The sequence below is a fragment of the Hesperophylax consimilis genome, chromosome 16 (assembly GCF_061612785.1).
Source record: "Hesperophylax consimilis isolate HC1 chromosome 16, BYU_Hcon_1.0, whole genome shotgun sequence".
In the NCBI taxonomy this organism is placed as follows: Eukaryota; Metazoa; Arthropoda; class Insecta; order Trichoptera; family Limnephilidae; genus Hesperophylax; species Hesperophylax consimilis.
This window is the reverse complement of record NC_142851.1, coordinates 34,151,554-34,166,422: the sequence shown is the minus strand read 5'-3', so window position 1 is coordinate 34,166,422 and position 14,869 is coordinate 34,151,554. Positions and strand designations below refer to the sequence as shown.

The following is a 14,869-nucleotide window of genomic DNA, read 5'->3' as shown; positions in this document are numbered from 1 at the left end:
ATAAACAGTATTTTTTGAAATGAGATCCCGGAGGCGTATGTGTGGTAAAACCGTGTATGATCGTGTGAGAAATGTGGACATCCGCAAAGAGTGCAAGGGAAGGAAGACATGGAACGATCAAGTGAATCAAGTACTTGTTAGTCAAGAGTCAGAATAATAGAAGAGTATGTATGAGACGATGTATGAATATGAATGAGGCAAGGATTTTGCTTACCCCTGCGGGGGAAACGGCGTGATGGTTAGTTAGTTTGATAGTTTATATTTGTATAACATTTAAAGAAAACTAACATTAGGAATTATATACGAATTTACTAAAAGCCTGCAATCAATAATTTGAAGAGGTTCTTAAATAAATTAGCAATACTCATTTTTCTCCGTGTGCAACTAATTTTTCCCATATTTTGGCAGCTATTTTTTTATTGATTTAAAAGTTCTAAATATTTTTTTAAAACCAAGATAATGTCTTCTTCAATGATAGATTACATTGGTGGGTTTAACCTTCAAAGGTTATTCAAAGAAAAGTTGTTCCAATAAAAATGGAATATTCATTTAGACTTTTATAAAAAGTCAATAGGTATCCCATTTAAACAAAGTTCATATACGTTTGTCCGAGACACTGTCTAGGTTCTAAACCAATTCTTTATAATCATTCAAAAATAGGTTTAAAATGAACTTTCATTTCCCCGTAGTTGTCAAGGTAGGCTCTGTACTGCGTAGGTACTGCACTGTACTCCTTGCAGCCCACAGTCCATAGAGCAAATGAGTTCCAGCGCCAATACAAACAGAGTTTGCTGTGACATGCTCCCGCCATTACGTTAGCTCTTCTGTTTGTTTGTACGAACAAATACTATACATACCCACTCTTCTACATTCTAATACTTCCCCAACCACTTATTATTATTAAACAAGTTTTAATTTGCATTTTAAGCACCGACCTACCTCCGAGTGCCCATTGCTTTTAGAAATGCGATTTGCTCAAACACGGAGAAAAAATAGTATTGCTAATTTATGAAAAATTTCTTCAAATTATTTGTTATTCCGGCTAAAAATGGAATTGCAGGCAGTTTCCTGATAAACTTTGAGTCAGTTCCTTATATATCGGAAAACGTGTAAAATTTAAATGAAAAAATATACAGTATACAATAACGAAATGCGAAAATATTATAATTTTTTTGAACTCCGATGAATATTTTATTATTTTTTTATATACATTCGTATTTTACTATTTTTTTATAAACATGATTTTTGTTTGTATTATCGTCCCGTGGAGAGGCTATCAGACCTCTTTAAATTTAGCGTAGTACTTCCTTATCTTTTATCTTCATTTTCGGCCTATCTAGTCTACTTCCAAATAACATTTCCCCTATATTATACTATTTTTAAAACGAATTTCTTCATCCTTATAATTTAAAATCACCTTCGGTCTTCGAGTGGTGTATTTCGACAACTAGGAAGCCCCAGGATATACTGCCCTGGTCAGTCAATTGCAGGTCAAAAACTATGGGGAGTGTTGCACAGGTGCATGTTCAATTTCAACATTCCCTGTATCGTGAAAATTATGTACAAGTGAACAATTTAAAGATTTTGCGCACATTTTAGGTTTTTACTCACCTATTATTTGAGTGTTATTTAATTACGTGTTTACAGTATTAACGTTTTCCTCTCTATGTCAAAATTGCACACATACCTAGTCAATTAAACACCTTGTTAAATGTAGTCTTTGTGAAATGTTCACGAATACGTAATCACGTTTACCGCAATTTCATCCACAGGCTAACATTATGGGCGTTTTAAACGATGCTTTTTTCGTATAGTTTCCAAACGGCTCGTCTTTACGTATGGATTAGGAATTTAAAAAATGACGTAATCTATTTTGATACCAATTTTCGTACAATGGCGGACATTATCTGACACATATAGTCTGTATTACTTTAAGTAACTACAGGGTTTTCCAATAAGAAGTGTTATTTTGATTAGCCCGCTATTTCGGTAGATGTTACTTTTGAAGCTGTTTTTTTGACATTTGACAAGTAGAAACTACGCCATTAATAAAAATGGAACGATACACGCTTCAACAACGCATTGAAATTATTAAAATTCACTTGAGTGAATCAAATGCAAATCATCTTGAGTGATGAGGCCCATTTCCACCTCGGTGGCTTCGTCAACAGGCAAAATTGTCGCATCTGAGCTCGGAAAATCCAACAGTTATTGTTGAAAAGCCTCTCTATCCTCAACGTGTGACTGTTTGGTGCGGTTTATGGTCCGGCGGAGTCATTGGACCTTACTTTTTCGAAAATGAAGCTGGAGCAACAGTTACGGTGAATGGATTGCGCTATCGAGAGATGATTAATGATTTTTCATGGCCGGAATTGGATGGTATTGATCTGGACAACGTTTACTTTCAACAAGACGATGCTACGTGCCACACAAGCAACGAAACCATTGATCATATTAATATCAATATCAAAATAACACCTCTTATTGGAAAATCCTGTATGTATACATATTATGTGAAAATGTTGCATGTTTATTTTGGTTTCGAATGTAAATATTGATGAAAATATAATAATATATGTTTATTACGATTTTGAACGCGAATTGTGAAAATCTGAATTGTGAATTTCGCTTGTATTATGGCAAAGAAAATGAGAGATTACGCTTTTGTGTGATTGGTGATTTTTTTTACCAGGACAACTATCTTTCGTACGAGTCCCGGCAAAATCTCCATATGGTGATCGGTATGAAAACATACTCGTGTAAAACGAGCATTACACTCCACAACAATATGTTTTAGGTAATCACTATTAATGTTGTTATAATGACACTATTTCTAAATTCCAGGTCTACGAATTGGAAAGGCGGTTTAAGCAACAAAAGTACCTGTCCGCTCCCGAGAGGGAACACCTCGCCTCCCTCATCCACCTCACCCCCACACAGGTCAGTCCACCATCCATTACTAGTCAGAAACACAACCTTAATAACCGGGGATCAGATCTTGGATCTCTGATTTATACCCTTCAAGGTGCATTTCTATCTCATTGTGTTCATTTTGTGAATTAAGAGGAACGTCTGCTTTGCCTTTTTCATTCATAACTTAAATTTGGATTTGTAGTCAAAATAACAAACAATTGTCAAACAAACTAAATAATTGTCTTTTAATTCCAAAGATACAATAAATATCTAATACGGATTCACGCTACAGACTTTTTAATCGGCCGATTTTTTGGTCAAGTTGGACTGATTAAAACTGACTGGCAAAAATACCTAACAAAACTAAATTATTAACTTTTAATTCTAAAGGTATAACAAATATCTAGTATGAACACACGGGATATTCAACTATAGACTTTTTAATCGGCCGATTTTTTTGTCGGGTTGGCTGCTAGCGTACACACTGGACCAACTAAAAAGTCGGGTTGGTGGTTGGTGGTGAGTGCGCAAACCAGACAGACTGCTCTCCAACGATTTTATAGTTGGTGAGCAGCTTTTGAAGAGAGTGGTCGCATAATGAAAGTTAGTTCAATATTGTCTTGAAATGTTATTATTGCTTCCATACAATGGAGGAGGGTCAAGAAGACAAACCGAGAGTATTGGGTGCAACCCATCCACTGCAATCCAAATTACTAGATTATCCGAAAATATATATAATTTTTAACCTTTTTATTGAATGAGCACAACCACTTTCAATGAACTCGTCAAATTAATTGGACCTGCAATAGCGAATCAGAATAATATTCATAGATTTTTTTTTTTTTTTTTTTTTTTTTTTTTTTTTTTTTTTTTTTTTTTTTATTATTGTACGACAGACAGGTAAGTCCAATTATGGTACAATTTTATAAAAACTAACAATACATGTACATATATTTTTTAAAACATGGTATAGTGATATTAAACACATCTATATCCGCTGGTAGGGCATTTAGTAAGGTCATACCTCTTGTCATGCTATGTCGGGCAATGACATCTGTCCGACCCTGCGGTATACAGAATAGGTCGTGGCTACGATTTCGACAGTATTTATCAGGAACGAATAATCCACAGCATGACAGGAGATATGGGCAATCGATAAGGTTTTTTAGTAACTTTAATTCAAATACCATGAGTCCGGCATTACGCCTAGTCTCCAGGCTATGGTAATTTGTCTCCTTTAGCAGTTCCACGTGATGCATGAATTTCGGATATATTCCGTATGATCGCATGTAAACATACCTTAGGAATTTTTTTTTAATTTGTTCAATCATATTTATGTATTTAAGTTGATAAGGTATCCAGACAGTACTGGCGTACTCCAGCTTGCTTCTGACCACTCCGTTGAACATGGAGGTCATTGCTTCTTTGTTATTGAATTGTTTGCAAGTTCTAATTACAAAACCAAGAGTTTTGGAGCAAGCCGAGGTAAGCTGGACTATGTGGTTTGAAAATGTCAGCTTAGGATCAAAGATCACCCCAAGGTCCTTGATGATGTTTACGCGTGTAAGTACTTCACCATTCATTCTATACTGGCAGAATACCGGATTTTGTGAACGACTATAAGTCATAACAACGCATTTTTTAATATTGAAGTTAAGTTTATTTTCTACCGACCATATCATGATTGAATCGAGGTCGGCCTGCAGTTTCGAATAATCATAATCTGATTCGATTTCCTTCATCAGTTTCATGTCATCTGCGAATAGTAGACATGAGCTGTGACGTATGCAATCCTGAATGTCATCAATCAGAATGAGGAATAACATGGGACCGAGATTCGATCCTTGAGGAATTCCTGACAGAGCTGCGAACTTATGGGAGTCGTATCCATTTATATTTACATACTGACTTCTATCTTTTAAATATGACGCAAAAAATGTCAGTAAGGGTTGATTAAAACCTATTTTATGCATCTTTTTTATTAGAATATCGTGATCTACTCGGTCAAATGCCTTTGCGAAGTCCGTGTAAATTACGTCCGTCTGATGCCTACAGTCTAGGCTTTGTGCTACCCGTCGAGAGAAAGAAAGTAAGTTGGTTACCGTTGATTTCTTCGGTAAGAAGCCATGTTGATTACCTCTTAAGAAAGGCGTGATTTGTGGACTGATTTTATCACAGATAATCATTTCAAAAATTTTTGGAATTGTTGACAGTACTGCAACTGGTCTATAATTTCTGACGTCAGTCTTTTCATCAGCTTTGTGAATGGGGCTGACCCTCGTTAGTTTCCAACACTGTGGAAATGTGGAAGACATGATGCAGAGATTAAATATGTACGCAAGGGGAACACAGATATTTGGAGAGATTTTTATAATTATTGAAGGAGGAATACCGTCCGGACCAGTAGCCTTATCAGGTCGGAGATTCCGGATACAAGTTTCTATTTCCTGGATGTTGGTCAATCCGAGTGAGATATCTCCAACGTTCCAGGGTGATGCTGTTGGGAAATTGGTTTCAAGTTTAGGGGTTACTTGACTATAGACGGAATGAAAATAGTCAGCAAACTTATTTACAATTGTGTTAGGGTTAGTAAAAGTTACGCCTTCCTCAATCAAGCATGTTGGTGAGGTTGGGTTAACTTTTTGTGACCTAATATAGTTCCAGAAAAATTTTATGTCGTCTTTGATCCCATTCTGAACATTTTCCATGTATTGTTTTTTAGCAAATTTTATTTCAGATTTTAGCTCGGATCTACTCGCTGAAAATATCAGATAATCGGATTGCTTTTTGTGCAATAGATATCTTTTTCTGAGCGATTCCTTTCTTTTCAGTTTATCTATAATGCTCTTATTGAACCATATCGGATATACATCGTTTGTGATGTTGGGTTTGTTATTTGGTATACATAATTCAAAAATACTAAACAGTACATTGTTTAAATATTTCACTGCTTCGTCTACAGATTTTATGGTGTACAAAAATGTCCAATCAAAATGCGAAAGAATATTATTGCACAGTTCTATGTTTGCTCGCTTATAATTAAATTGGTGGAAATTATAATTGTGGAGCGAAGGCGGGGGCCCGCGGGGGGCGCGGCGATCGTTTTGGCGGGGTCTTCGTCTGCACCGAACCGCTCTTGATAGGCGCGCGGAAATGTCCAGCGTCGGGTGATGCTGGTCTTCATTCACCAGTGGTTCCTCGCTTCTCATCACGTCACACACATTTATATTACTAAGGATAAGATCGAGAATGTTATCGCTACTGTTCTTCACTTTATTGTACTGCGTCAGTCCATTCGAGTTTGTGAAATACGAAAAATCAGTTAAGACGTCTTCGGGTTTATTATTTAAGTTAAAATCACCCAAAATTATTATGTTCTTATTTAATAATATATTGGCTTTATTGTCTAAATGTTCATAGAAAATACGTCTATTTTCGCTGTCATCTGTGCAGTAGAAGTACACTACACATATAAACACAGTGAAGTTATCTTTACAGACTTTTACCCAGAGGTGTCTTATTGAATTTAACGGTTTACGTACTGCGAGCAGTACCCCTCCCCCTCGTTGCCCCTCTCGGTCCCGGCGATGTACTGTGTACTGGCTGGTGGACAACAGTTCTGCGTCGAATACAGAGGTTTGCAACCATGTTTCAGTTAGAGCAATAACTTCAGAATTTTGTGAAATAACGTTGTTCGAAAATTCACCTATTTTCGTATTTAGACCACGCACATTTTGGTATTTCAACGCTAGTTTTGCCATTTTTAGGTAGGTAAAGATTTACCTGATTGTGTGCCACCTTTTTTATTTGATGGTGATAAGAATTTAAATTTAGACACAGCGATACCTGCCGGCCAGTTGGCGGCATCTAGGAATGTATCTTTCTTTTCTTCCGGGACACCTATTTTGAAGGAGGTGTAGTTCCCTTTTGCCTTCAATGAGACAATATCAAATTCGGAGTCCGGTTCAATGGTTTTGAGAAATGCGTGCACGTGTGTGCTATCGGTATCTAGGCTAAAGCGCCAAGCGTGGATATAATGCTTTCGCTCTATTGCTCGCAACGCCGTTTCTTTTTTAGTGCCCGTTATTATGAGGGATGTACGATGTCGCGGCTTTCGTGCTTGCACCTGCCACTCACTCTGATAATCAACGTGTTTAGAATTGATTGGTTCATTCAGTGGCTTAGCTTTATTTTTTCTTGGTTTCCTTTTCTTTATTTTTTCGTCCGGGTTAGATTTCCCGAGATATTCCTCATTTGTCGGAGATGCTGATGAGTTTGTACCTTCTGCCGATTCGTCCAAGGCCGATGGCCCGCTAGATGAAGACTTGATCGGGATTGATCCTTCCGTAGAATTACCCGAGGTAGACGGCCCACTGGTTGCGTGCTCCCTCGTGCCGTAGGTGCTGGCGGCTTCCAGTGCAACTATCTTCGCCGACAGTTTGGCGACGGTAGTATTTTGTGCAACAATAAGGTTCGATTGATCACTAACCTTGTTGTGTAGCTCTGTTATGATGTTTTTTAGGCCACTAATTAGATGTTAGTTCCTCGATGATATACAAGAAAAGTGGACAAAGATGTTAGTCCCTCGATGATAAACAAGAAAAGAGGACATAGATTTTAATCCCTTTATGATATACAAGAAAAGAGGACATAGATGTTAGTCCCTCGATGATATACAAGAAAAGAGGACATAGATTTTAATCCCTTTATGATATACAAGAAAAGAGGACATAGATGTTAGTCCCTCGATGATATACAAGAAAAGAGGACATAGTTTTTAATCCCTTTATGATATACAAGAAAAGAGGACATAGATGTTAGTCCCTCGATGATATACAAGAAAAGAGGACATAGATTTTAATCCCTTAATGATATACAAGAAAAGAGGACATAGATGTTAGTCCCTCGATGATATACAAGAAAAGAGGACATAGATTTTAATCCCTTTATGATATACAAGAAAAGAGGACATAGATGTTAGTCCCTCGATGATATATAAGAAAAGAGGACAAATATGTTAGTCCCTCGATGATAAACAAGAAAAGAGGACATAGATGTTAGTCTTTCGATGGTATACAAGAAAAGATGACATAGATTTTTAGATGTTAGTCCCTCGATGATAAACAAGAAAAGAGAACATAGATTTTAATCCCTTGATGATAAACAAGAAAAGAGGACAAAGATGTTAGTCCCTCGATGATATACAAGAAAAGAGGACAAAGATTGCTGTATGTTGCAATATGATGATTGAGAAGTAGTCTGGACATGCCTGGCTAATCTTATCTGTTTAAAAATGTTCAGAATACCAACCTTCGCATCGAGTTTTTCTTCTGCGGTTAAATTCTGAAATTAATTGAATCTTCATCAACAGTATAAGGACGGGTTGTTTCAGAGAATTTGAACAATTCATCAAATTTCACAGTTCATTTTCAAGGACTGTGAAAGTTCTATTCAAGCTCTATTATTATTTCAGTCCTGTGAAGCAACTGGCCCATGTTCATTATTTTTAATAATGCTTCATAAAGATCCGTTTAGTTCGGTACATTAGTCCATTCTTCCGCTGACGAATAAGTGTGGAATGGAAAGATTTTTGAAAAAACGAACAGGTAAATTTTTTTTTTGTTATTTGTTTTTGGGGTGTCATGCCGTGTTGCGCTAACTCCTTCTTTAGCCAACGTTTCGGACAGCATTGCAGTGTCCATCATCAGGGCAGATGTGTTATTTGAGGTTGTGTTAAAATGTGAGCTTAGGTAAATTTTTATTTATATAGATAGATGGAAGATAGATACAATCAGCAAAATCACGGCACACCTATGCAAATTGAAAATATTTACCTACACCCATTGAAATGATTTAGGTATATGGTCGTCGATCTCACAATAATAATTTCCGATATTTTAGTTGAATGACGAGATCTGTGCAAATACGTCAATTCAAACGGTTTATTTGCTCTCGGTTTCGAAACAAACTATGTTGTGTAGGTACTTGTCACACCGAAGACGAAATCAAATACGCACATCGAGAGAACACGTTGTTAATTGCACACGCCGAGTTCTCTGCTGCATTTCCATTCAATAATGAAAACTCCGAGTGTAATGTAACACTTTTGCCACTCTTTTTACTGTTACTTTGAGGGCCCTAGGAACGAGAGGCTAGAAGCGCGCCGAGTCTCGACTTCCACATTCTACATATACATGGCCATTTCTGCCTCGCACTCGACAGCCTACATCACAGTACCTACATATTATAGCTTTTGGAATTGCTCGCTACTTGAAGCGTCAACTCGTTGACATTTGATTTGAATGGCGAAATTACTGAAATTGAATATTATCTTCTGCTGTGTTTGTGGCAATTGCATCACGCACGCTGTGTTTGTCAGCGCGGATTCGAGGTGATATTCGAATGTCTGCAATTTGCATTTTAAAGGAGACGTGTCATCAGGTGCTAGGAAGTCACTTAGAAAAAGTTCTAAATATATATTGGGACACGATCCTGTTGACATTCATTTGAAAACTATGACATTTTCAACGAAGTATTTTCAAATAATAAAACCAAATAATAAGTCAATATTCTAGAGGTCTACGCTCGGCCTTGTTTGTTTTAAACTCTAGAAAACACTGTAAAAAAACTTTACTTTAAAATGATAAAATTTTCCTCAAGTAAAGTACACGTATTTTTTACATGACGTATACTTACTCTTAGGATGGTTGTTTCGCAGAATTTGAACAATTCATCAAATTTCAACATATCTTTATAGGCTAGTTGCTTGACAGAACTGTAATAATAACATAACTTGAAAAATCTTTCACAGAATTAACTGTGAAATATGAAGAATTGTTCAAATCCGTCCTTAAAGCCAGTTATTTCACAGAACTTGAACAATTCATCAAAATTTAAAAATACATTTTTAATTATGTGGAACTTCTTTTCAAGTTCTACTATGTGCTTGTTGCTTCACAGGACTGAAACAATAACAGAACTTGAATAGAAATTTAACAGAACTTGAATAGAAATTTAACAGAACTTGAATATTAACTTTGATGAAGTCTTCAAATTCTGTGAAACTATCAGCCCTTAGTATCTCCCTGGTGAAACACAACTATTCAGAATCGAGACTTTTGAAATGGCTTTAGCCATGTAACCATGACTGAATACTATGTTATAACCTTACCCTTACTTGATTATAATATTCTAACTATCTTACTAACCCAATAATTGGAAATATCATGTCGCATGGTTAGGACATTTCTAGTCAAATACCCATTAAAAATCAATGAAATTATAAAAATATAAGACACGTTATATTCTTTCTAATTGAACAAATATTGTAGCACTGCTTATGAAAATGATAGCCATTTAAAGAATATTTATATGAACGTGTCGCTAAAGAGTGTGTCCACTGGACCTATTTAGTGAACGCGCGTTGTTTCAGTAAAACGTAAATTAATTCATCTTAGCCAAAAACCCACCCCCCTAAAAACAAACCCTTTTAAAACTATAATGTATCTATTTAAAAAAGACTTAGGTACTAACCTAAAAAAAAATTGTTTATCTGAGAATTGAACCTTTCTACCCAGGAACTGGAATTGAAAATTTTACTAACCTCGCCAAATGCCGATCGAGTAGGACCGAGATTTATTTCGTAATTGCTTTAAGACCATGCATACTCAATTTCTACCGATTTATAACTAGTTTCTCGCTAACTCCTTAAGTCTTGAAGTTCCAAAAACAATAAATGTTATTTTTGAAGATTATATACATTGGTTTTGCCGAAACGTTAACTATATGGTATTTTTTTAGTTTATTACAGTAATTGAGAATTTTTCGACCACCAAGCTAGGTACCTGCCCGTGTTGTGATGGTCACCTCTTTTTGGAAAACTCTGTATATAAAGAACATTAAAAGAGTATCTCAAATATTAGATACAAAATATAGTAGAATTTAAAAGAAAAATTAATAGAGATATGGAAAGTATACAGTATAAGAATGTAAGAAGTGTATAATAAAGAAAAGAAAAAACAAATAATCTATGAAATCAAAGTAACAATGATTAAAAATATTGCAATGTAACAAATGATTTATCTATTTTGACTACAGCGTATAACCGTATATAACAAACACATTTCTCTATTTTGCTTCCATGAAACATCCCCGTTGAGTCGCTACACAAACATGCCGGTTGAGCGCACGCTACTTGTACATTTCATATTTATTCGATAAATATTAGTCCTTAGAACAACAAAGAAGGAGTAAAGCCGCCATTACACATCTAAAATGATTGCTGACTATGGTAAAAGTGCAAATATACCCTAATATCTACAATAACATCTACAATCTACATTCGGCTCGCGAATGACTGTCGCCCGTTTCGGCGGGAACTCTCTCTGAGAGGGCTGCAAACATTTGCCCGTAATAAAGAGAAGGGAGGAACTGTATTAAGTTGTAACAAAAATATGTAATGGAAACGTGGCGTTTGTTTGCCGAGCACTCCGGCCGAGATGGAGCCGAGACTTCATATTAGTTAAATGGAAGGGATCTCGTCTCCCGAGACGGCCGCAGATAGACTTGCTGGATGCGCGCGCAACGGAGGCTTTTGTCTTCTGTCTTTCGTATATCGAATAAATAATGTCTTTCTTACACTTGGCTGACATCGTAATATCTCAATCCTATTTGAATGTCATCATATGTAATGACTTTTGGATCATGAAGCTCATTTCTTTATTCATATATTTAGGAAATGCTAGGTGCCCACTTGCCTCTTGCCAATGTAAATGCAACTTGTAATGAACAAGATCAAAAAAGGACGCCTAGATGGGTTGTAGGTAGCTCTCAATTTGAACACGGGATTTCTATTAAGGATCCATTATAAGCGTTCAAAAAGAAGAAGAAGATAACTTAAGACGGTTTGAAGGGGATATTTCTTTATCTTTATCCTTTCCCCTAAAAGACCTTCCATCCCCAAAGTTGACACATAAATAATTGTAAGCTAATACAAAAGAAGGAGAAGGGGATGGTTGGAAGTACCTACCATTCTGGATGATCATTAAAACTACAATTGACAGCCAAACAACATTTTCCGTGAAAACGTTTGACACCGAAAAATTACATTGCCCTCGAAAAAACATTCAAGTTATACGTGATTGGGTAACTATGTACATATTTTACTATCACCTGTTTTTCCAAAAATAATATTGTTAACAAAAAAACATGCATTTTACCATCATAAGAAAATGGCCATCAAATAAATGTTGCCACCTACTTGCGTATTTGCCAAGTAGGGTACAAATATTTTTCCTTATTAACTTATTATTTGAATATTTAATAAGTAGGTAGTTAGGTAGACACTTAAGGCACTTGGGTGACACCTCCTTCACTTGTCGGCAAACACACTTGGCTGTGTTTAGCGCCTTCAAAATAGTTTCCAGTTTCCATCGAGATGACGAAATGGTATTTGTGTTACATCAAACGTTATGTAACTTGAAACTTAACATTTGGGACTGTTAAATTGAATTGATTGAGAGCTTAATCCTATCTACATAACTTGCTGCCTATCTGACTATATATATTTAATACTTTGAATGTTGGTGAATATTAGTGAATGTAATTTAATGTTGTTAAATATTGTTGAATATTCTTGAATTTAGTTGCACGGTGTTGAATGTTGTTGGTTGCTGTTGCACGTTGTTGAATGTTGTTGGATGCTGTTTTACGTTATGAAGGTTGTTGGATGCTGTTTTACGTAGTTGACGGTTGTTGGATGCTGTTGGATACTGTTGCACGTTGTTGAGGTTGTTGAATGGTGTTGCATGTTGCCAGGTCGTTGGATGCTTTTTCACGTTGTTGAAGGTTCTTGAATATCGTTGCATGTTGTTAAAATTTTAATATTGTTGATATACCTACATTCAATGTCGTCCGATCTTGAATGCTGAATTCAATTGGGTTCTTAAGTCCCGACACAAATATTTATCATATTTTACATTTTTGAAATATCTATGTTCAATGATGCCCAATGTTGAATACTGTTTCACGTTGTCGCATGTTAGAATTTAGAATTTAAGGCACAAGTGCCATTTAACAAGTTATGCATTTAACGCCATAAACAAGTGCCATGTTAAATGTTTTCAAATATTGTTGAAATACCTATATTTAATATTGTCCAATGTTGAATGCTGTTTCACGTTGTTGAATGTATTTTGAATGTTGTTACATGTTGTAGAATGTTTTTGAATAATCTTAAAATACCTATGTTCAATCTTGTCCGAAAAAATAAATTCAACGCCTAGGTAAAGGGAATCTACTACCAAAACCTTACGATTCTTTCTCGAAGTACGGAACTTCACACACAATTTGATACAAACCTCTCCAGTTTTCTCATAAATGACGCACGTACGTAATCGAAAAAAGGTCTCATAAGAGCTCTCAGTAGCAGGACAATATTTCCCATTTTTAATTTGTCGTTGGTTTTTCTTTCATACTCTATCTGATTTTGATCCCTTTTCAAAAATATTTACCTAAGACCGTAGCGCCATGACATTTTGACATCTGGCATCCCCAATCGGTGTTCCAATTTTGAAATTTGAAAGAGTGCGCGTGTCCGCCGCCAGGGAACAATCAAACAACGTCGGGATAATAACCGGGAAAACGCGCGCAAACAAAACCCACACAGGGAATTTATAACGACAATAATAATAAATAATTATCACGGCGGAATAATTTATTTGGCTGTCATGCGCACTGCGATATTATGAGAAGCGTTTGCAATATTGTAATGGCCGTGACAGAAGCCACGCTCGGATTTAGGCGGGATTTCCTAAGTGAAAAGGGCGGGAAGTGTGACATGTCAGTGCCAACATGGCCGCGTGAAATATATGGGAATTTAGGATTTATGTACATTTACCACTGCTGGTTTATATTTTATATATACATACGTGGATATTAATGTATTCTAATAACACATTGAGGTTATTGTCACGATAATAAAATGAAAGCTATGAGCATGCATTTAAAAAATACATAAATAGGCATTTTCTGACGTAAATACTGCTTTGTGAAAAAAAATTATGCTTAAAAAATAAGCAGGTTACCTATTACCACAAGAAAAAAATACATACGCCTGGGTTGCCAGTAGTAATCAATTGAAAAAAATTATCAGAGTTGAATTACAAATTATAGCGCCTGACCCCTCGGAGTCGCCCTTCGTCTCACGCCAAGCAGTAGTTGGGTAGGTACTAGGCTAAACATAACGGACGCGTGACCGTTTATTGTGACTGGTGTTGATAAACAATGGGATTTAGCGTTTAATCCAGGATTATGTCGCCCACTGTTGGCCTTTTGTGGTGCAGGGCGATCGACTCTAAGCGGAAACGCGAAGAAACTGTACAGTCATTAGGTAGGTACCTACTTAGCCTACTTAGGCGCACTCTATTGTCCATGTTTGAGAGAATACTTAAATTGGGACTTGTGTTATCGAACGCAGCTAGTTGTATTGTCGTATAGAGCGGCCATGAAGTAGGGTTTTTAGGTAACAAATTTTTTCCCTACCGAGAAAATACAAGGCCTCTAAGTCTATAAAAGGCAGGTAATATTTAAAGAAACCCATATGAGGTAAAAATTGTGAGGCGCATATGACACCGTTCTATTTGCATAAAGAACATTAACTTTAAATTCAGTAAATTTAAATGATTCACTACTTCACGGAATATAAGAATCTAGAAAATCAAAAAAAAAAGTCGATGAGTATTTTCTTTCTTGCGGTCTAGCACAGTGAAATCGGTAACTTTACAATATCGAATCGATAGGCGTAATTATTATACCAATTTCCCGAGCACGATCGCGCTGTTGTTAGCCACGCCGATATTGATAATGCAATAAATTAGATGTCAACATACGCTGGCAAAAAATGAGGTTTTCAATGAATTAAGTCTGTATACGATTGATTTAAATCTAAGAGCTTAGT

General features: G+C 36.1%; 1 protein-coding gene across 1 annotated transcript in view; it reads left to right on the top strand.

Annotated features, from left to right (window-relative positions):
* LOC149417100 (thyroid transcription factor 1-like) overlaps positions 1-14,869 on the top strand; it is an 81,902-nt gene that overhangs the window by 47,890 nt on the left and 19,143 nt on the right. The window contains exon 4 of the mRNA XM_089641378.1: positions 2,845-2,940. Coding sequence (XP_089497504.1) covers positions 2,845-2,940 — 96 coding nt within the window. The remainder of the gene's footprint in view (positions 1-2,844; positions 2,941-14,869) is intronic.